The following is a 23,380-nucleotide window of genomic DNA, read 5'->3' as shown; positions in this document are numbered from 1 at the left end:
GGGACCTCGCGGTCACCTAAAGATGGGAGAAAATTCATAGGCTGAACGTGAGCCACAGAGTTCAGCAGGGGACCCAGGGCCGAGCTTCTGTCCCGCCACCAACACGGCTGCGTGCAGGTGCAGACGCGGTCGTGCACAAAGCCCTGGGCTTGTCCCACAGCTGGTGCGTGCAGGTCCTCCTTCCTACACCCCGCTGCAGCCTCGTTTGGCTCCTCGTTTGCACTGTCCCCAGGAGCTCAGGGTGACTGGCCGGGTTCTGCATTTCAGGAAGCTGAGGTGTAAAAAGGTTAGGCTCAAAGCCATGTAGGTCGGGAGTTCAGGAGTGGCATCTCCCAAAGCTGAGTCTAGCACTTTCCACACAGCAGCTAATGGCCCCATTCGCACCTCATCCATGGGCCTCTCACATCTCCTCTCTTGCTCCTGTGTGTGCACGTGAGTGCGCGCGCGTGTGCGAGCACACACACACACACAGGCAGCCTCTGTGAGCACAGCCCCACCAGAGTATTTTTCCAATGACCCCCAGTTCCGTGTAGTGCCAGCTCTGCCTCCCGAGGGGTCTTTTGAAGAAGGACAAGTTTGTTTAGGGCTGAACCTGCTCCCTGGCCCCTGGCCCTCTCCCCTCAGTCAGGGAAATGAATTCCACCTGCGCCAGTCCGCCTGCTCTGAAATCAGCCTCAGGGGTTTGGTGAGCAACTCTTTGATGTTAGAAGCCGCTTTAATGAGTTGGTTTGGGTTTGTTTGCTTTTTTTCCTGTAAGACAGAAGTCTCATTTTCCTAAGAACTAAGGAATTATCACTCCGCTCCCCTTCTTTCCCCTGAGATTCTGGGAGCCCAAGACCTAGACTCCCAACGCAGTGCTCTCAGATACCCAAAGGGTTAGGCAGGCTAGGGCAGGAGAGGAAGGGAAGGGGGCGGCATACTTACAGTGTTTGCTGTGGTCGAGCCCTGTCTTGGGAACAAGTCTCACGCGGGCCTCGTCGACACCCATTTTAGGGATGACAAAAGTCTCCGTCCTCGGAGACGACAGACCGCCCGGCTGAGTCTGGGGCCCTCCTCTGCCTGGCTCCAGCTCCTGGTCCCCGTCTTTCCCTGTGGCAGCTGTGCCACTTGGGACACATGACCTCCTCCCGCTGGGCCCAGGCACTTGGGCTATACAGTGGGAACAGTGTTCTCCATGTGAGGAATAATAAGCCCTATGATAACAAGATCTCAGAGTCCCAACGATTTGTCAAGAACAAAGCACGGCGTGAAAGGGAGGGAATAATTCTATTTTTATTGTTTTTGTGTCAAGAGGCAAGTTTGCCCGTAGGATTCATACTGGAATGCATCAGTTAATATCGCTCTAGGGCACTTCTTAACGAGCACTCTGTTGGCTTTCAGGTTGCCGGGCAAGAGCATTCTCTGCGGGGATTGGAGTAGAAGGAGGGTTTGGGGGTACGTAGGCACAAGAGTTTCTGGGCTGGGACAGGCCTCTGCCCCACTGTTTTCCTCCTCAGGGCCCGGCGAAGGCCTGACCCGAGCTCCTGGGCCTGGCCATACCCTGGCGCGCTTTGGCAAAGGCCACCTTGATTTCTTGGTTTATGAGGTCCTGCCAGGGATCCCTAGGGGGAAAGAAGAAACAAGAAGAATAAAACTGCCATCCAGAACAACAGTGGTGGGCGTTGAGAGCCCCCAGCTGCTTACGGGGAGCCGCTTCTGCTTCTGCGCCGTCCCCTGATCCCGGCAGCAGCCCCGCCACGGGCGTACCCCGGACCAGGCTCAGGGAGGTGAAGAGTTGCAGAGACTCATTTGCATGTGGGGCTCCGTGTCCAGCCTCCCAGGAGACGGGGAGCCAGCCCCAGGTCTGTCCCCTGCTCCAGATGTGAGCTTGGGAAGCCAGAATGCCCTGGGCCGAGGGGCTCTGTGGATCTTGAGGTACGAGGCAAACTGGGTTAGGGACGCTGGGCCCCCACCATGCACACTCTTTCGTTTTCTCATTTGCTTCCCATACGTGCCTGGAGAACGGTAGGTTAGGGTTATGACCTTTGCACGGAGAAGAGAACAAGGCTCTCAGTGACAGCCAGGGCCTCACATCAACCTGGCAGGGGACACTTTTGAGCCTGGTTGGCAGACGTAGAGGGAAGAGAAGCGACCATTCTGTGGAGCGTCTCTGTGACACGTGACAGGAGGCACTTCTGTGGGCACTGCTGCTGTGGCCATACCAACACATGGAAGGGGGCTTTGTCCCCCTCCCCTCATCTTCACTGGCTCCCAAATACACCAAGGTAAAAGGTATCCCAAACACCCCCAAACACACGAAGGTAAATGGCTTCTGTAGATACGGCAAATACGGAGAGTAAGGATAAAAGCATCTTTAGAAAACTTGGCTTTAAAAAAAAAAAATCAAGTTACAGTATATTGCTGAAGTAAGAATTTGGAAACTGCCTTTTCCCCCTTTTTTAAAGTTATTTATGTATTTATTTTTAGAGAGACAGAGAGAAGGAGAGAATCCCGTGTCTGTATATCTGTTGGTCTGTCTGTGATCTCATCTCCAGCCACGCAGAGGGGCACGTGGTGGCATTTCCACGTGTGCATGTACCGGAGGCCCACGACAGGTGTGTGCCCACTTATGTGCGTGGGCCCCATGTGTCCGCATGCTGGGTCTGATTCGGGGGGCCTAGGTGGGTGGCGATTCTCCCCTGCCTGCCCGAAGGCCTCGGAGGCTCCCAAGTCAGGTGGAGTTCACGGGGACTAATCTCAGCTCTCTTCCCTCCCTGAGCCAAGAAGATGAAAACGTTTCTGGCGCTTTCTAAAGTTTCCATCAGGGAGTGGGAAAGTCATCAGCTGAGCGAGCTCAGGATGACAAATGTTCGCCAGACCTGCCATTCCACTCCCAGGATGGGGTGGGCCAGGGGTCAGATGGAAGCCGGCGGGAGCTTGAGAGCTCACCTTCCCGGGGTCCCGGCACTGGGAGACCCGTGGGTGCATCAGACGGCCAGATCTCTTGGGGCTTGTGTGAGCAGGGGAACGTTCCATAAATGAATCGAAAAAACAAGAGTCAGGAAGCAGCAAGTGCTATGGGGAGGCAGTGCCGGGAGATGGGTAGGAGGTGACAGCAGGGCTTTCTTCAGCATGTGTGATCAGAGCCGCCTCGTGAAGGAGCGGCATCAGAGCTGAGGCCTGCAGGATGGGAAGGGACCACGCCAGGGCATTTCGTTACAGGGAATAGCAAGAGCAAAGGCCCTGAGGTTAGAGAGCAGCTCAGTGTGTTTTGCGGCAATGGCAAGGAGGCCCTGAGGAGCAGGTGGTGTGCCGTGGAAGGTGGCCAGGGAGCCAAGGCCAGGGGCAGGGGCAGGCCCAAAGGAGTGGGCCTCCAGGGTAGCATGAAAGAGTTCCGGCCTGAGCCTCAGAGCAGTAGAAAGACCTAGAGGGTCTGTCCAGTAAACAGGGGGCTTTCCTATTGATCATGTTGGTGTTCGTCTTAAGAGCTCCCTCTGGCTGCCAGGTGGGGGGCGGAGGGGCACAGCGGATGGGGGGCGGCCCCTGCCCGGGCCAGGAGAGAGGTGCCAAAGCCAAGCCCCCAGGTGGAGCTGTGATGGAGGCAGGGCTGCTGGGAAGCGTCCTCCACCTTTCTGACTGAGGATGGCGAGGCCACCCACCACGAGAGAGCCCTGGAGGAGGGCCAGGCTGCCAGGTGAAGCTCCAGAAGGATCTTGCTGAGGGACAGCAAGAGTTGTACAACCCAGAGCTCGGAGGGGAGGCGGGGCCAAGGCCCATGATGGATGTCATCAGCATCTGGATGGGAAGGGAACCCCTGCATTTCAGAGTCCGGGGCTGGCCAGCTGGCGGGGAGCCTGCGAAGGGTCAGTTGGAGAGGAAGGAGCACAGCTGGGGAGCCAGGGAGGCCTGGGGCATATTTCCGGGAAGAGGGAAATATTTCTGGCAAAGGGGAAATGCTGTCGAGCCGTCAAGTTGAGAACTAAAACTGCCCACGGATCTAGTGACATGGATGGAGGTCACTGGTGACCACAGAGTCTTCTGGGCGCGTGGGAGTGGAAGTCAGACTGCGGGGGCTGGGCAGGGAGTGGTGGGTGAGGAAGTGAAGTCAGCGTCAGCAGACGGGCCTTCTGAGAAGTACCGCTCCCCACGGGAGCGGGAGTGGGGGGCACCTGGAAGGCTGTGAGGCAGAGGAGGCTTGCTCTTTGAGGGGCAAGAGAGGTGGGCTGGAGCAGGGGACCCTCATGGACGAGAAAAGGCCACAAAGGGCCACGGCTGTCCTCCTGGGGATGGGTGAGCCAGGGAGCTATGGCACATGGGAAGGCCCCAGGCCATACCCTGTTCCTGTCCCCACACTGCTGCCCCAGCACACTGTCTGCACAGAAACTGGGCTGCATGGAGACGTTTATGTGAGCATAAGCTGGTTCTGCACCCAGGAGCTGGGGTGTCCTTGGAAAAAGGGTGCACCTGTGTGTCCTGTACGCTGGCCAGTACCCCAGTGTGTGCCTACCCACCCCCTCCCCTGTCCTACAATGCTGGACCCCGCTCTGTGTGTGTCCCGCGCATTTCTTGTCTTTGAGAGATGGAAGGGGGGCAGCCTTGGGTGGAGGGCCATCCCGGAGGAGGTGAGAGGAGCCAGTTGGAAGTTCTGGTGATGGAAAACCCTGGGTGGGAAGCTCCAACATGCTGGTGCTGCTTAGTGGGGCTCAGCTTCCACACCTGTGGTCCCCAGGACCATTCCAGTCCTAGGAAACCGTCATTTTCAGCCACCGGTAACACCCGTGCGCCCTGCCCTCGCCCCCCTGTGGACCCTTCTACTGCTTGAATGGAAGGGAGAAGAGCACATTGCAGTGGAGCCCTATTGCTTTCCTCGCCACCCCACCCCCATTGCCCTCTGGGAAGGACGCAGGGTCGTGGAGGACAGGGGACAAAGGGAAGGGCCAAACTGCCAGGCAGGCACAAGCTCTCTGAGGATCTTACTCACTTGGCCCCTAAAGTGTGAGTGTCCTTTCATCTATAGATTCCTCATCTGCAGAAACAGTCCGAATTGACATCAAACGCCCAGTAAGTCTTTACCAAGGCTCCAAATGGGGAGACGGTCACGCGCCCAGCACCGAGGGAAAGGCCGACCTAACCATCGCACGCCCTCATGTTGCGATCCCGATGCCGTCACTGCGAATGTGTGTTTATAAAGGGCTCTGAACCCTACGGACAGCACAGACCAGAATGAGAAATTATCCAGGCACCATGACCTCATCCACAACAAACGCATCAGCAACAGGCTAGCAGCAGCGGTCTCTCGGGACTGGAAAGAGGTAACTATTTCATCGTGAAAGAATTCTGTATTTTCCAAGTTTTCTGCATCGGGCAGGTAATAATACTCTTATGATCAGAAAAATAACAAATATCAAATTTCAAACAAAAGACGCTGAGCTCTGCGGGCAATTTCTCTTACTCACCCAGGTTTGATGTTCAGCGGTGTGGGGAGGGGCCTGGGGAAGCCTGCCTTCCCCACCAGCCAGTAGGTCTCCTCTTTGCCCTTCCCCTGGAGGAGAGAGGAAAGGGGACTGAGCATGCCTCGGGCAGGGAGTGAGGCCGGAGGAAAGGGCGCAGATCCAGACAACTCTGGAGAAGCGACTTCTCCATCCCGGCCCTTCTTCTCATGAGGAGTCAAAGAGGGAGTGGCTCCCGGGAAGAAATATATTTTTTTTAGAATTTGGGGAGTGATTAAGACACGTAAAGGCGATCGGCTCTATCCTTGACTCCAGGCAGGCATTTCCTTCTCTATCAGATGAGTGAGAATCTGTCCCGCTGCCCCAAAACACTGGATTTTCCATCAATGCCAGGAAAGAGAGTCCCCTCACCTTTAGCTCAGTCTGGCCTCTGATGTCAACTGTGTAGCCTTCATCCAGGCTGAGCAGCGTCTGGACCGTGCTTCTGTTGACATGAATCCTGTATGCTAGCCAGAGAGGTAGTAATCTAGTCACCACCAGGTGGCAGCATACCTAGTGTTTCGTAGTATCAAGACCCTGAGCCCCCAGTTCCAGCCAGTAATACACCCAGTTCTGATTCATACGGCACCCTTCACCTACCCTTCCTGTCCCTCTGGTAGACCAGAGGCCTCACTAGGGGCCTCAAGGAAAAGCGGATTCCATAGATTGAGTGTTAAGAGGGACTCGCGATGAAGTCAGAATGTCTAGGAATGTAATTTTTAGTGATAGGGAAGTCAATGAAGACGGAGTCAGAGGGATAAGCAGTTATTTTCTTTCAAGAGCAGGACTCCCCGGTAGGGCCACTGCATCTAGTCACGAAGGACGTGTCGAAACGACGTTAGGGAGCAGACAACTCATGCAGCTAGAAGAAGCACATGTCCCAGGACTTCAGATTTGACAGCTGCTCTAACCAAGCCATCAGTGTGGCCTCTGATGCCAGCAAGGGCCTAAAATGACATTGAAAAATCGAGAGGGGTCTCCTCATTGTAAAGGTGTGGAAACCCAGGCCTAGAGAAGAGTATTTTCAAGGACAAGCCGGTGGCAGAAGGGGCTAGGACCCAGGTTTCCTGCCTCCCAAGTCATTGTTTCCTCTCGGCTAATTCTCTCACGAGATCATCCCAAAAGCCCCATGGAAAGTTACAAGAACCAGCGACCTAGACCTACGTGATCTCCTTACAGTTGTTTCATTGACAACTAAGGTACACTGCCACCAGGTGGTGATTTGGTTACTAAGCACTCTTTCAAACAGCCAGGCTGCAGGGGTCACTGAGAGTCCTTACCCAGGCAAGATAGAAATATAACACTCACGCAGTCCTGTGGACTCCATCCGGGATGCGGTGTTCACAGTATCACCAAAGAGGCAGTACCGAGGCATGGTGAGACCAACGACCCCTGCCACACAGGGCCCTGAAACTCAAATGTGTCCGGTGAGCGCCAGGAGGTCCTGGACCCAAGGGAAGTTCCCATGACAGTTTGCCCTTGCCCACCCCCTCTGCTGTCAACACATCCTGGGCTCCAGCTGGGGGGTGAAGATGAAGCTATATGGAGTCTCCAGTGATACCCAGAGAAGAGAGGATATTGGTGCCAGTCTCTGTGCCAGGGGTGGGGGTGGGCACACAGATAAATCAGAGCCAGCGTTTGCTCTTGGGGAACTCCCAGCCTGGTGGGGGAGACATGTAAACTGTGATCGATGTTGTCAAATGGAGGCACCAGAGCTGTGCTGGCCCCAGAAGGGAGTCTGACCCAGCCCAGAGGACTTCCTGGAGGAGGCAGTGCATGAGCTATGTCTTGAAGGATGAGAGAATGAGTGGGCAGGGCATGGCAGATGCCAAGGCACAGAGGCAGAGAGCCCACAGGTCTGAGGGAAGCGGCAAGCAGCTGAGTCTGGATAGGACGGCAAGTAGGATGTGGTGAGAGATGATGTCGGAGGGCATAACAAGGGCCTGGGAGGATGGGGCGGGGTGGGGAGGGGGGTGCGGGGACAGGAATTTGGACTTTATCCTGCAGGTGAAACCATGGAGGTAGGAAGGGGTGGGGACCTGAGAAGGATGCCCCAAGGTCTCTCCTAGACCCATCCCAGCAAACATTATTTGTTTGCAGAACCACAGAAGGTCTCTGTCCTGCCTCTCCTATCAGACTATCAGCTCCTCAATATGAACTCAAAATAGCTTTGACAGATGCTGAGACAAAATGTGTGTGTGTGTGTGTGTGTGTGTGTGTGTATGAAACCCAGCGTCACAGATTCTTTAACTTATAACATCTTAGAACCTTCAAATAATAGAAGAACAAAAGGAATGTAAAATTTTCTATCCTAGAGTTTTAGGATCTCAGAATTCTAGAAGCACACCATTGGGGTTGCCCCAGCCAATGCCCCTGGAATGATTGGGAGGTTGACGTGGCCCGTCGCCCCCACAGTCCCCGGTTTGTACCTGAGTGCAGACCAGCCCGGATGTAAATGGGTACATCGGGCGCGTGCCTCATCCGGAAGCCTCTCACAGAGCTGAGGATGTCCAGGGCCATGTTGGCGATCTCAGCTGCATGCCGGCTCCCGTTGCGCCGGGGCAGCCCTGAGGCCACCATGTAGGCATCCCCGATGGTCTCCACCTAGAAGTCACAGCCTTCACGCTCCAGTGCAAGAACACGCCCTCCTTGGACCGTCCCAGCTCACACAAGGCCCTTCTGGGGAGCCCTGACCCACCCCTCAAGTCTCTGGCCCACAGCGTCGTCTCTACCAGGCCTCCCGTCCCAGGTGCTCTAGCAGCACTTAGATCTGCACGCTTCACATTGCCTTGGTCTGAACTGCAGTTGACCGTGGCTATCTGGGCTTCTCTGGCCCCGGGCCATGAGCCCGTTGGCATCGGACCTGGCGCCCCGTCTGCACAAGGCCACAGCAGCAGATCAGGACTTCATCTGGAGAGGAATACATGTATATTGGATGCATATACACCCCAGGGGGTTGGAAAATAAGTATACCTAGTATGCCTTCCAGGGTGTACTAGGAAAAAAATGTAGGTGTTGGAATCCTACAGATGCGGGTTCAATCCCTGGCTCTGCCATTTACCTTGGGCAGACCACTTCACTTGTGCGAGCCTGTTTCCTCTTAGGTGGAATGCATATGAAAGATAAAGTGTTGAAAGAACTAGGCTCTGGGTACCAGAGGGGAGGTGGGCAGGGGGGTGGGTGAAACAGGTGATGGGGGTGAAGGAGGGCACTTGTGATGAGCACCGGGTGATGTATGGAAGTGCCGAATCACTAACTTCTACACCCGGAACTGATATTACACTGTATGTTACCCAAAAAAAATTTTTTAAAAGAACTAGGCTCATCATAGATGCTCAGTGGATGGAGACTTCCATCACCATCACCATCATCAGCATCCTTTCCTTGGCTGATGGTTGTGGGGATGAAAGAATCCCACAGTCTCAGAAGGGCTTTGAAGGCCACCCGCCTGCCTCTTCAGTGGCTGGCCTGGCCTGCTTACACCTCTTGATGCGAAAGCCCCCCCTTCTAGAGGTGGCTGCTTTTCCCTCTAGGCAACTCTGACTTTCAAAAGTTGAGTGGAATAGAAACCTGCCTTCCACCCGCTGCTCTCAGTTCTAGCTCCTGAACTCTAGCCACAAAGCGTTCCCAGGCACCTTCTTTCTTCCGAAGGCCCTGTTCCAGCTACTGGGGATACAGATGTGCACCGTGGCCCTCCTCCCTGCCACAGGCCAGGCCAGCCAAGGTGAAGATGGTGACTCTACCCTCCAAGTCTTCCCCTCTCCAGGATGAAGAGCCCAGCTCCTGCACTGCCTCTCCCAAAGCCAGCAAATGCTGGCACCTCCCAGACCTGGGGAGCAGGTCCTGGCAAGCTCTCAACATCTGCTCTCCCTTGGCACCTGGTGTGCAAATAATCATAATCATAATCATAATCAATACTTCCCCTGACCATAGGGGGCACTGCAACTCAATAAATCTCTTACACAACATTTGCTGTAGACTGTGCCTTACTACCCATGTTCCCCAAACCTCCCCCTCACCCTCCCAGGCGACCTCTACCCCACCGCCAGGAAGTGATCTGCCCTAATCATGCCACATTCTGTTTAGATACTTAAATTTGCTCCCTGTGGCCTGGCAGTCAGGGACTCCTGTGATCTGCAGAATTTCCTGACGAAATGCTAACGGTCACTCCTCGTTCCTCATGCTTCCACCAATGGGAACCTTTCTGCTGTCCGCAGAGACACTCAGGGCTTGCTCAATGGCCTGGTCCCCCTGCCCGAAATGCTCTCTCTCAGTCCCTGTTTGTCGAGATCCAAGCCCTCCATCAGCCCAGCTCACACTTCGTGGAGTCCCTAAAATCTTCCTGGTCACCAGATGTTTCCCTCCTCTGGGCCGTGAGCCCCGTCTGCCTCCCCATCACCTGCGGTTGTCCACCCTGCACTTGGGGGCTGGCGGTGAACGTGGCACGGGTCAGGCACATGGCTACGCCCCACTGTGTACATTTTCACAAAGGAGAAAGACCTCCCACCCCATGCGCCAGGAGGGAAAAATATGAGCGAGCCCTGGCTTTCCCTCTGCCCACCCACCTCTTCCCACAGGAGGAAGAACCCATTATCTGATTGGCAAGATTGAAAGGACGAAGCGCTTACATACTGGTATAGCAGTTATCACATGCCAGATGTCGTTCCAAGTCCTTTACAAACATCAATTCGTTAGACCTTCACAAGAATTCTGTGAGGTAGGCATCATTACTGTTGCCATTCTGCAGGTGGACATCGGGCTGGGGGATTGAGCCACTTGCCCATGTCACACAGTGCAGATGTGACCTTGATCAGTCCAGCCCCAGAGCCCGTAGGCTGTGCTGCCTCTTGATACGCATGGCTTGCGCCCCTTCTCTCTCTCTTTTGGGGACAGTGCCTGCTGTGTGGGGTTTTCCTCAGCGACTGCCCTGCACGTGGTCAGCACCTGTGCGTAGGTCAGTTTGGCCTCCCAGAGGCAGCCCCGGAGAACTACAGCTCGCTGGCCTGACTTTGAGTCAGCGGCCGAGCGTACAGCTGAAATTCAGGGACGGTACATCTGCTTTGGAGACCCAGCGTTGCCTCAGTCGGGCGACCCCAGGTCCGGACTGGGGAGGAGAAGCACATGGTGGTGTCTCTAAGCTGTTAGACTGCCCTCCACCTGCCTGTAGTGTCATTAATAATCACCCCTACAACTCCAGTGACAGCAAGACGATCAGGCACAGGCCCCACTCTCTAGGAGCTCAGACCCATGAAGATGATCACTCAGAGACTCCTATCATAGTCGGCACTCAGCAGCGCGCAAGGGTATACGCAGGCATGGCCCTTCTGTGGATGGGAGAACACAGCCAGAGAAGCGAGGGCAAAGGTTTCCATACTGGCAAAACACAGATGTGAACTCCAACTCCACCACTGACTTGCCGTGTGACCTTGGGCTAGTCACTTACCCCTCTGAACCTGTGTTGCATCTGAAGGGATAATGGTCCGTTCCTCTGAGGGCCATTGCGAGGGTTGAACGAAATACCCTGTGATAGTCCCTTGGCTGGGCGAGTCCTCTGTAGATGCCTCACTAACGCTGGGGCCCACCCCAGACCTCTGCCCCATCTGTGCTTTCAGGGAGAGGCCTCGGCACCTGCTCGTGGTGGTGGTCGTCATGGTGTTGGTGAACGAATGATCCGTAGCCCTTCCTCTCACGCTGCTCGCTCTGTAAAACGATCCTAAGCCATAATAGGCAATTTCACCTCTTTTTACAAATGGGTGCTTGGAACTCGGAGAGGTAAAGTGATTTGCCCAGGGTCACTTGGCAGTATGGCTAAGGCCGGTCTCTCCCGCTGGGGCTGAGGGGCTAGGGTAAGTCCCCTCCACCCCTGTAGCCCACACGGGCTCTGCTGGAGCTATGTGCATAAAGTGCTCATTCAGTGCATGCTGGGAGGGAATCACAAACCCCTGCAGAACCAGGAAATGATTGCCTGGCTGCCTCCCAACCCAGACTGGATTAAAGAGCAGTAACCAGATCCTGCTGGGGACGAAGGGGAAACCGAGGCGGATGGCGTGAGTGATGAGAGACGCGCTCACACATCGTCAGGAACAGGCCGCCTGTTTCCCCACATCTGGAGGGGTGTGCGGGCCTTGTTTTATTCCATTTCATCCTGCCAGAAAGATGCAGACCTCTTGGCCAGAGTTCAGAGCAGATCAGAAAGTATGATTCAGAGCGGGGAGGGGCACATGTGTGAGAAAAGATTAACAGGAGAGGAAGAGGCAAGGCCAGGGGTGACTCAGGGCACATCAAAGCTGCGGGGTTCAGCAAGATGAGATGAGGAATCTTTTCCTGGGGCCCACAGGGCCAGGGCGGCTCTGGAAGCAAGAGGGAAACTCAGCCAGCATGAGAGACAACATCTCAGAACCAGGAGCTGAGGCAGGAGTACAGGCTCCAGAATGGGGAGCAGGAGGGAAGCTGTGTCCTTGGCATGTCGGTGGCTCAGGTCTCTGAGGCTCAGTGTGCGGCAGGGTGGTATAGTGGACAGAGCCAGGCCGTGGCGGGAGACATTGCGGGTTCTAGTCCTGGCTCTGCCACCTACGGGCTGGGTGACCTTGGGCAAGTCACTTTCCCCTCTGGGCCTCAGCGAGCTCTTCACTCAGTCAATATGTATTTCCGGAAAACCTACCATGTGTTGGATTTGCCAGGCCCTGGGGACAGAGGGGGTTAGGTTAGAACCATACGGTGTGGCTGTGCTTTCCAGGGGGAGTTATGAGAGCTCCACACAGGAGCTCCTAACCATGTCTGGGAGGGGAAGGAGGCTAACTTGAGGCCAGAAGGATGAGTTAGGAGGGGGCCAGGTGACGTGGAGGGAGACCAGTGTCCCAAGAGGAGGCAACTGCATGTGCAAAGGCCTAGTAGCCCTGTCAGCAAAGCATGTGTGAGGAATACGGGGTCTGCAGAGATGCCGCGGCCAGAGACACAGGTAAAGAGGTAGGTGGGGCCAGCTCCTGGAGGGTCTTGTGGGCCACTATGAACCTTTGGTTTATCCTGAGGATGTTCATCTCTTAGGGATGGTGAGCCCCAGAGAAGGGAGGTCTTGGGATCAGAATGCCCAAGTTCAAATCTCAGCTTCACATGCCACTGGAAATATGTAATTAGATGAGCCCATTAATCACCTGTTTCCTCATATATACAGTAGGGGTACCATTACCTACCTTACAGACTGCAATGATGATTAAGTGAATTAGTACATATAAAGCACTTAGACTACTGTCCAGTATACAGTAAGCACTCAATAAGTACTGGCAATTATTGTTGTTGGGATACTGTACATAATGCTATCAGCAGACTGCCTGGCACCTCAAAGAGGTGCCTCTGTCCAGGCATCCTGTCCACTCTGGCTTCTGCCACAGGGCCTGGCCTTCCCCTGTCCCTGCCTCCCTGGAGGGCTATGGCTGGAAGGGGACTGGTGGGTCACAAAAGAAGGTTAAGGCCAGTGGAGTCTGAGTGTGGCAGTTTCTGGGGAGCTCCGCCCCCCCACCTCCTCCACTGTGTCGGAAGTGACCCAAGACCTCTAGCAACTGGACCAGAATGAGGGGCAGGACTGGGGTGGGGTCCCCACAGCAGGTACAGAGGTACAATTTGCTTACACAGCACTTTTTCAAGGGGGTTAGGAACTACCCATCATCTGCCAACCCCCAAGGTTGAGGTCACCATTCCTCATGTTTTATACATAAGGAAACAGAAGTCCAGAGAGGGAAACCATTTGCCCAAAGCTACACAGAAGCTGGTGGCCAAGCTGGGACTGAAACCCAAGGTCGAGAGATGCACAGGGACTAGATCGTGGAAGGTCTTGACAGCTCTGCCCCTGCTCCCCTCTCCAGTGTCCCTCAGCCGCCACCCACTCCACCACCAGCCCATTTCACGTCCAGCCATTACAACCCGTTCAGCACTCTTCATACTCACCAGGCCCATCCCCTCAAGGCTCAGGCTTTGGCACATTACTCCTCCATGGCTTGCCTGGAGGAACCACACCCAGACTGGACAGCGCTAGGAAGATAGCACCTCCTCCAGGAAGACTTTCTTGCTTTTTACTCCACACGTCTAACCCTAGCTGGATTGGGGGCCCTCTCAGCCTCCTTTGCCTGCCCTGACCATCGCTTTTACTGTGGGCTGTCTTCATCTTTTATCTGTAGCAGTGAGCTCTCCCTGAGGACAGGCACAGGAGATGACTCATCTGTTGGCCCTTGCCCAGCACGGGTGGAGTTAATTTCCCCACCTCTTGAATCTGGGTTGGCCCTTTCTAAGTAAACTTTAATGCCCAACGTGGGGCTCAAACTCAAGAGCCCAAGAACAAGAGTTGCATGCTCTTCCGACTGAGCCAGCCAGGCACCCATGGGTTGGCTTTTTGACTTGCTTTGACCAATAGAATATGTCAGAAATAGCCATGTGCCCAATCCCAGCTTAGACCTCAAGAGGCTTCTGTCTTCTTTCCCAGAACCCTGCCATACCATGTGAATGATACCAGCCAACCTACTTGGGGTTAACAGACCATGTGGGCCAGAGCTGTCCCAGTCAAGGTTCCAGACACATGAGACAGCCCAGCCAAGATCGGCAGAACTTCCTAGCTCCCTTGCAACTGACCACAGATGCATGAGTGGTCCAGCTGAGTCCAGAGAACTTTCCAACTTCCCTATAGGTTTGTGAGCAATAATAAATGTTTATCATTTTACATTACTGAGTTTTGGTGTTATCTGTTACACGGCAATAGCTAACTGATAAAGCCACACAGGTAAATGACTAGAAGTGAATGTATGACACAAACACAGCAGTGCAGGAAGGAGAGCTGGAATGCCAGCCTTCTGGTGTTCTCACCTTATACACATCATGGCTGCCCAGAACAGCATCAAACAGTGTGTAGAGGTCGTTGAGCAAGCCTACCACCTCAATGGGCTCGCTCAGGGCTGAGATGATGGTGAAACCCACAATGTCACTGAAGTATATGGTAACCTGGTCAAAGTACTCTGGCTCCACAGTTGCCCCCATTTTCAGAGCTCCAGCCACAGACCTGAAGAATGGGAAGGACCAGAGTCACAAGGTAGGAGGACCCCCTTCCCATAGTTTGGAGGGAGGGATTTTGGGGGGGAAATTCTTGGGTTAAGCACTGGGGAATCTGGATCAGGCCTGCTTGTATCCTGGCTGCCCTCTAGCACATACCTGTCCCTCTCTGGACATCACTTCCTCTGAAGTCAGATGGGGGACACTGTGCCCTCTCCTTGCCCCCGAGGAAGTGAGGTAGCAGAGTTAATACTCAAAAGCCCAACATAGTGCCTAACACAGATAGGGGTTCTGTGAAAATATGTTAGATAAATAAACAATGACTAAGTTAAATGAATTCATGGAATCCAGGCTTACTAAGCACCTACTATGTCCCAGGTCCCATGCTCAGAGCCACTGAGGCTAGAGACATAATCAAGTCCTAAGGGGCCACTCACGGAGGGAGCATCTGAGAGAGTAGCCTCTCTGTCTTCTGCCTCTCCAGCTCCAGTTCCTCAGTCCGCTCCTGGATCAGGTCCTCCAGGTTCTGGGAATACTTCTCCAGCATCCACAGCATAGAGTCAGCAACACTGGTCTTCTTGCCTTGATTGAGGCTTTTGAACTGAAAATGGAACAAAAGTCCCAATTCATCCATGAAGGTCAGCACACTTGCTCTTGGGTTGGCAATCTGGGCCACGAGAATGAAGCAGACATAGTCCCTGCCTGGAGGAGCTCCACTGGTGAGGAGCAGATATGTAATAGACAAGGGACGGCAGCTGGAGGGAAGCACAGGGGAAGCACAGACAGCTGGAAGGAAAAGTGAGTTAGTTCTATATGAGGCGGGCCGGCAGGGAGAGGACTTTGCAAAAGAGCCAGCCCATGGCCAGCATAGCATTACCATTAACAAACACTAACCCTACTGCTCTGGTTCTTACAACAACACTGTGGAGTGGACATTTGTTGTTCTTCTCAAAGGTGGATGGATGGATGGACAGATGGACAGATGGATGGATGGATAGATGGATGGATGAATGGATAGATGGATACATAGATGATAGACAATAGATGGATGGATGGATGGATGGATGATAGACAGACAGACAGATGGGTGGATATGATGGATAGAAGGATGAATGGGTGGGTGAAAAGACAGGTAGATAGAAAAGATACATGTAGATTAGTTATGTATATAATCATTTCTACCTCTATTTCTCTCCTTGTTCAAAAAAATGTTTTACAAAATAAGATAATAAATACGTAAGACCACTGGGACCAAAGGAGGGAAAATGCCTGCTATTTTGGTCTAGCAAAATGTATGTTAGAATTTGGTCACAATTTTGAATATAAGCTTCCTAGCAACAAAGCAAAGAGGGAAATATAGATTATATGATCCACAGAGTCCATGAGACAGCGGAGCATTAAATTGGTTGCTCCAAAGAAACAAACTACCGCTGGCTGCTGAGCAGAGAGAAATGCCTGTCTTAGGTCTTCGTATGAGGACATTCATATGTGGTCATAAATCACATCTTCAATGAGAAACTTACAGGAAATACGGCAGTGCGTTCCCTAAGGAGATTTACCAGAACCTTCCCCAGTCTGGTTTGTACCTTCCCAAAGTGCAGTCAGTGGGAGAAGCAAATTAATGATGGTCAAAGTGAAGGAGTCCAACCCTGTCTAAACCCAGAAGCTTAGTGTGTGGGCAGGTGCGCGTGTGTAGGTGCACATATCCAACCTCCATGAATACCACTTAGCTCAACCCAACATCTGTAAGGTGGGGAGTGGCTGCAGCCCCTCACGTGCACCTATTTTATACCGCCCATTAAAACAGAGGCGCAAGCTTAAAGGGCAGTCGGGGTGGGCATGGCAGCTGCTGACCCTGAGGCACCAAGGACCTGATACTGACCAGAAGTTCACCTCTGCAAGGAAGGCCCTCGTTATACAAATGAGAAAACAAAGGATCTGAGAGGTGAGATACCTTGCCAAGGACTTCATAATGGTGGAACTGAGTTTCAAACTGAGATCTTTCACGTATTAATTTTATCATTGGCCAACCCACTGAATTAGTTTAAAAACTGGAATGCGCTTTCCATTGTTTCCCCCGGTTGCCCAGGAACGCAATCATAGGATCTGCAAATAGCAATTAACTTCTTCTTCCTTTCCAGTATTCATTTTCCTGTCTAATTGCATTAGCCGATACTCCCAGAACAATGTTAAATGAACGTAAACCCAAGCCTTTTGATTTCCAGGTCCATGTTCTTTCTCTAATGCCTCACTCACTCTCTCTTTCTCAGAGAACCACCTTTTTTCTTAACTTAGTTATCTCACCCGATGGTCACTCAAGTGTGGGGAGTCAGACCACAGTTAGTCTTGCCAGGCAACTTTTAAGGAGGTTGAAGCTCAGCAGAGCAATCAACGTGCCCAAGGTCAAGGAGGTAAACTGCAATGTACATGTGAACGAAGGCGTTCTGGCCTTTAGCCTCCCCACGGCGTGGTCCAGTCCCTGCCTTTGCGCCGAATGCATCACATGCCCATCTCTGCCTTCTCCACCCCAGAGCCTTGGGCAGGATCTTTCTCCACAGTCACCCATCGCTGGCCACGGCAATCTCTGATCCCTGGATAGATTCCAGGCTCGTGTTTTAAGAATTGCTGGTCCTAGCTCTGCAACCCACCCCCACGGTGGCCACTGAGAGCTCATTTACTCTGAGATCCAGATTTCTCATCTGTGCAATGACGACGCCACGCCTGATACCTGAGCTGAGGTGAGGAAAGGAGGTGGGAAGTCAGGGGATGTGGGAAGGATTCTCAGGGGACACCTGTGTGCTCCTTTTGTGTGTCTTCCTCGCTCCCGCTCCCTCATCACCTGTCTGGACGCCCCTCTTGCTCGCTGAGCCTCTCCTTGGCAACGTTTGCTGCAGGTGGGGAGTAGAGGGCAGAAAGGGAGGCACAAAGATGTCACCTCAGGCTTGATGGGTTAGTCTTGTGGGAGCCATTAGCCAGCTCAGTCAGGCCCACACTCTCCACCACCGCCCTGCAAACTTGTACAGACTTGCCTCACCCCTCCTGTTATAGATCCCAAGGCAGGCCTGGGGGTGGGGGTGCACCCGAGCTCCTCACTAATTCCACTCACGGACAAGGGGAATCAGCATTGATTGTCTCCACAGCCACAAACGACCTCTTTGCTCTGGGGCCAGGAGGCCGAGATTTCCAGCACCAGCTCTGCAGACAGACAAACCTGAGTTTGGATTCCAGCCCCACCTTTCACTCCCTCAGTTACCTTGGGCGAGTCCCTCACCAATCTGTGCCTCAGTTTCTCTCCCGTAAAGCCAAGATAATAACAGTGCTTTTTTGGAGGGCTAGCCTAAGGATTAAATGAAGTAAGCACAACATAGCATGGGCCTCGGCACTTAGGAAAGCACTCAACACACATCCCCGGAACCCAGGGATCTGAGAAAGTTTTCCTCAGAGGGTGGACCTCGGCCATCCCCCCTTCTCCCCCGCAGGAGTGATGGTGCTGGCCTGTTGCCCCTTTGCTACATAAGGTTTCTAGGCCCCATAGGTAGTATCTGGCTGTCACTGGGCAAAGTGAAGTGAACCGATCTGCTAGTTCTTGGGAGCACTGGCCTGGGGTGCACTGACCTGGGTGTAGATCTGGTCTAGACTGGGTCTGTCCTCTGGAGCCTCCTCCCAGCACTGCTCCATCAGCTGGATACACTCGGGTGGCCCATGGTCAGGGGACACCAGGGGCCGGCACAGGGGAGGGGGCGACGCCACCTTCCTGATGATTTCTGCAATAAACACCATGTGGACGATAGGTCGGACGGGCCCAGGAGGACTCGTGGCAAGGGGTTGGCCTGGGGTCCTGAGAAGGAGGGCAGGGTAGGCCCATGGGGGTGTAGGGATCAGGTCCTGAGGGTATTTCTCACCTCTTCTGGGCATGGTGGCCAGTGGACCCAGGATTGCCCAGGGTGTGGCTTGGGAAGGGGTCTCACGCTAGGAGCTGAAAAGTGGGTTTTGACTTCTGGATCTGCCCCCCGACCCCGAACCTCTCTAGGAGATGGTGGCAAGACAGTGACCTTTCTGAGCCTCAGTCTTCCCACCTGTGAAATGAACTTAATAAACTGCCTTCTTGAGAGGAGTGCAGAGGGAAGAGATGATAGATGTTAGGCACCTGGCCCCTAACTAGCACCCCCGCCCCCCCGCCAACCCACAAACCCAGTCGCTGCCGCTTGCCAGCGATGCCCCACCGATGTGCTTGAAACCTTGACGCTGTGGCTCTTGCCTCCAGTCCTGCCACCTGGAGACTTTCTGGTGCCAACTCCCCATGTGTGAAACAAGATTGTATGCTTTCATTATCATCATCATTATCATTATTTTCCCAAGACAGCCCCTGCCATGATCTTCCTGTCCCCACTCCCTGTGATAAAGACCATCCGACTAAGTCGAGGTCCGATAGATCGGCGTTCTAGTTCTGGCTCTTGCTATTTGCCATCACTCTGTGCCTCAGCCTCCTCATCGGACAACTGGCCGGGAAAAGCTCCCCCTCAGGAAGCTGTTGGGGGCACTGGGGGAGCTGAGAGACTCACAAGGGCATTGGGAGGAAGTGGGGCTGAGTACCAAGCTCAGATTTTCAGCGGATCAGGAGGGGACTTCTATATCACCCTCTTACATTCTAAGTCATATCACCTCTCTGAGCCTCAGTTTCCTCCCATATAACAAGTACAGTTATAAATAGTACAGACCTCCTAGGGCTACAGGTTACTCCCTCAGGAGGGCTGGGATCCTCCTCTCTTGACCGAGGAGGCGGGGGCCCTTGGTGCCACCGAGGAGAAGTTTCCTTCTGGATTTCAGTTCCCTCCACATTCTTTGTTGGCCCCCTTGTTGGGGGGTAGTGCATGAGTCCCTGTCTAATTTTATATATAGGGAAACTGAGGCTCCTGGGAGTGAAGGAGTTCACCCACAGCTGCAGGGTTGGTAAAAAGCAAACTGTAGAACTGAGCCCGATCTCCTCCAGGCCTACATGATTTTCTCTGCCCAGAGGCTTCCAGCCTGCAGGCATCAGACCCTGAGGGCCTCTGAGTAAAGGGCCTGGAAAGCTGTGTGTGCTTACAAAGGAGGGTGTGCAGATGGAATCAATAACACATCACACACACACACACACACACACACGTATGACTCTTTTTCAAAAGTATTCAGATGGGGTTGTGATGAATAAAATACAAATCCATTTCAAAGCGCTGCTGACTTCAGAGCCGATTCTGTCTTTGGGGATTTTCTCAGTCAGCGGATATTAAAAATCACATAGCATGTGAGGCTCCAAACGTTTTTGACATTAAAACGGAGTCCTCGTATGTGAATGTGCTGAAAACGGCTGTCCCAGGCCAGGCCAGCCACGGTCTCACGTTCCCTCCCCCTGCCCGGCCCGCTGTCCACACCCAACGCATCACGGTGACGGACCGGCCATGTCAGCGGTTGAGGGAGGAGGCCACACACACACCCAGCTCTATGGGAGTATGCTCCATGGATGACTCCAGGAGATTTTAGGGCAAGGACACTGAGCTTGTCCAAGTCCCAGACCCATTGCTTCCCCACCGAGAAGCCCCTTCCCCTCTCCGGGCCTCACTCAGCTATCTCTAACGAGTGCACCTACCACCTCCCAGGGTTGTCCAGTGGAATAAAGCATATGACAGAGAGAGCTCTGGAAGCTGCAATTCCACCCCCCACCCCCACTGCACACACACACACACACACACACACACAGGATCTTGAAAAGATGTTACTTCTAAGATCAAGGAGCGTTTGCGTCCAAGTTGGGAATTCAGGAGAGAATGTGGGCTCCCCCATTAGCACCTCCCTAAAACCGCCCAGGCAAATATTTATTGGGTGCCCACCATGTGTCAGGCACTTGGTCTAAAGAAGTTCACTGACTCCTCACAACCACTCTAGGAGGCAGGCAACATAGTCCCCATTTTACAGACAAGGAAACTGAGGCTCAGAGCCTGAAAGGGATTTCCTCAAAGTTATGAAGTGAATTGGCCTGGAGCTGGGCTTAGGTTGGCGTCTCCCAGTACCTGGGCTCTTAGTGTTTTACTCCCCGAGACCAGGGACAGCGTGCCCGGGGACGGAGCAGGCCCTGGACTGACAGCCTGATCCAATGGCGGCCATCAGGTTCCAGGCCTGATCCCTGCACCTAAAGCCTGATGGAGCCCAGGCCTGAGGGCCATACACTTGTGGACCCCATCTGGCTGGTCTTCCCTCACCCAGCGGGCAGATGTGGGGGGTCGGGCCACTGAGGATGTTGAACAAATGGCCTGACAAAGATCCCCCTCCTTCCCACTCCTCCACCTCATAAATTTGGAGCTTGGAATGCCCGTTACTCACTGAGCAGTGCTTTAGTGGAGAAAGGAAGCAAGCCAGGCCTCCCATGAGTTAATGATTTTCCTTTGGGGGTGGGACGGAGCAGTGGGTTCAGCTCCATCACTGCCCTGGACTGTGGGCTGAGAGGCCGGGGTGTCTGTGAGGACAGGTCCCTGGGACTGGACACAGACAGGAGGGGGACAGCTAGAAGAACAGCCCAGGGTCTGGGAAACCCTGATGAGAAACACAGAAAGGGAGGAAAGGTTTCTGAAGTTGGTCCTCCGCACTGGGGTCAGAAAAGAAAACATCTAAGACTGAGTGATGATGGGGAAGGTGTGAGTGACCATCCCGCACACCTAAAGTATAAGGACAGAGATGTTCTTGAAGGAATCCTGTCTGGGCAGAGAAGCAAGCCCCTAAATACTGAGCAGCCTGGCCACATCAGACGAGGGCCAGATGTCTGGCCCATTTTTATTTCATCCCCATTCTAAAGATGAGAAAACTAAGGCTCAGAGAGGGTAAGCGATTTGTGTAAGGTCATGTAGTAAGTTAAGCGATACCGCTGGGGAAAACTGGGGTCTATATGGACACGAAGTCTATGCAGATCAAGGCGGGGTGGTTAGGGCGTGAGCATCCACAGACATGGCAGTGACCTTAGAAGGGGCAGAGGGGGTTGAGGTTTTCACCCAGAAATCAATATCTTTAGCCCTGGAGCTGATCAGCTGCCATTTTGGTGGAGCTGCTGAAGGCCGCCTGGCTTGAGCCAAAGAAACTTAATTCTCGTGGTCAAACCAGGCAAGTGTGTCTGTAAGGTTATTTCCGCCAGGATTTCCTGGTGGCCACAGAGCTCCCCAACTACACGGGGACTCCAGCCAGCGAACGGCCAAGGAAGGAGGACAAGGGCACTGTACCTTCTGCGGAGAGCCCTGAGGAGCAGTAGGGTGGGCCTCGAGTCAGCACCTCCTGCAGGATAATGCCGATGCTGAAGATGTCTGCTTTGAGGGTGCCCCGTCCCGGCGCCCCGGGCCCCCGCAACAGCTCTGGAGCCGTCCACAACAGCTCTGCAGTCACAAGGCAAGGCCACACTGTCCTCACCCACTGACCACCAAACTGGGCCAAGATGGGCAGGCACTTCACATATGTGGTGTCATCGCCCTCTACCTACAGCCCCCAGGAGGACATAGGTGCTTCTGTTCTCCCCCATTCATAGGTAGGGGGCCTGAGGCAGCTCAAGGTCATACCACAGGAAGTGCTAAAAGATTGGACATCTCCCCTGTCCCCCTGCCTCACAAGCATCCAATTTAAATAGAGGCCTCAAAACCCACTGGCAGCGCCTGCCCATCCCTGAGCTGACCTTCTGGGGCTGGCCGGGGGCGGGGAGCCCGCTGAACGTCCAGGAGCTCTGCATAACCATGGTCAGTGACCTTGAGAACAAAGCGCCCATCCACCACACAGTTTCGGGACTTGAGGCGTCCGTGAGGGAAATGTCGATGGTGCAGATACCGCATGCCCTGGAAAGGACGTAATGGTAGCCCATTATGTGATGAATCAAAGGGGCCCCTAGTCCTCTCAGCATCTCACAGACCCCAGAAACACTTCCTGCCTCCTCTCACCTTCTCCCATACTGTTCAGATTTTTCTTAGACAAAGTAGGAGACCAGGTCTTGGAAATCTGAGCGTCTCTTTTCTCCCTGCCCTCCCCATGGCCCCCATAGCTCTAGGCCCAGGGAGGGTTCTCACACGGATCAAATCCAGCAGCAGAGAGGCCTTGAAAGTCCAGTCCAGCCGCAGAGCTTCATTCCGCAGCAGATCCTCCAGGCTGCCCCGGGAACAGTGCTCCAGCACTAGAGCACTGACCCCAGGGGCCACAAAGAAGCCCAGGCAGGCAGCAACGTTCTCATGCCGCATCTCCCGCATCTGTTGGGGCAATAGGCATCTTAGCAGCCCCCAGGGGCACATCGAAGGCTGAACCAGGTACAATCCACATCTGGGTCTCCAGTATTTAGCACCCAGTACAGGGAAGAGCACAGAGAGGCACCAGAAATGTTGGGTGGATGGATGGATGATGGATGGATGAATGGATGGATGAGTGGGTGAACAAGTGAATGGAAGTGTCATGGGAGAATAAATGAATAAGCTGTAGCGAACTCCACAGTGTAGGGATCTAGGCCTGTTTCCCAACCTAAGTGGAACCATGGACCTGAAAACTGTGAAGTTTCTCCCCTAAGACTCAGAGACTGATAAGGAGAGGAAGAAGAGCAGAAGGGACCAGGCTTAACCAGAAAATAGCCTCTGTCATGGCTGCCCAGCAGGTCAGAGAGCTTGAACCCAAGCAGTGATGCTAGCATTTATCAAAGGCACACTTCTGGCCAGAGACAATTCTAGGTTATTTCATATGTTCTCCCCAATCTTCCTAATTCCCCAGAGGATAGATTTCATTAGCTCCATTTTACAGGAAAGCTAAGCGTTTCATGGAGGCAGAATTCTACCTGGGACCTTCCTGATTCCAATCCTGTGCTCCGTGCTCCAGCCACAGTGCTTCTCAGG

The 23,380-nt window shown here is 53.7% G+C and overlaps 1 protein-coding gene across 1 annotated transcript in view; it reads right to left on the bottom strand.

Annotated features, from left to right (window-relative positions):
* Nucleotides 1-1,247: 1,247 nt before the first annotated feature.
* The window catches only part of LOC115526241 (guanylate cyclase D-like), a 102,831-nt gene continuing 80,698 nt past the window's right edge, over nucleotides 1,248-23,380 (bottom strand). The window contains 11 exon segments of the mRNA XM_032595070.1: nucleotides 1,248-1,601; nucleotides 5,436-5,521; nucleotides 5,841-5,935; nucleotides 6,777-6,875; nucleotides 7,898-8,072; nucleotides 14,319-14,511; nucleotides 14,939-15,102; nucleotides 18,117-18,265; nucleotides 21,746-21,895; nucleotides 22,189-22,345; nucleotides 22,574-22,750. Coding sequence (XP_032450961.1) covers nucleotides 1,493-1,601; nucleotides 5,436-5,521; nucleotides 5,841-5,935; nucleotides 6,777-6,875; nucleotides 7,898-8,072; nucleotides 14,319-14,511; nucleotides 14,939-15,102; nucleotides 18,117-18,265; nucleotides 21,746-21,895; nucleotides 22,189-22,345; nucleotides 22,574-22,750 — 1,554 coding nt within the window. The 3' untranslated portion in view covers nucleotides 1,248-1,492.

The sequence above is a fragment of the Lynx canadensis genome, chromosome D1 (assembly GCF_007474595.2).
Source record: "Lynx canadensis isolate LIC74 chromosome D1, mLynCan4.pri.v2, whole genome shotgun sequence".
Classification (NCBI taxonomy): Eukaryota; Metazoa; Chordata; class Mammalia; order Carnivora; family Felidae; genus Lynx; species Lynx canadensis.
Note: the sequence above shows the minus strand (reverse complement) of the source record. Positions and strands in the feature narration are given on the sequence as shown.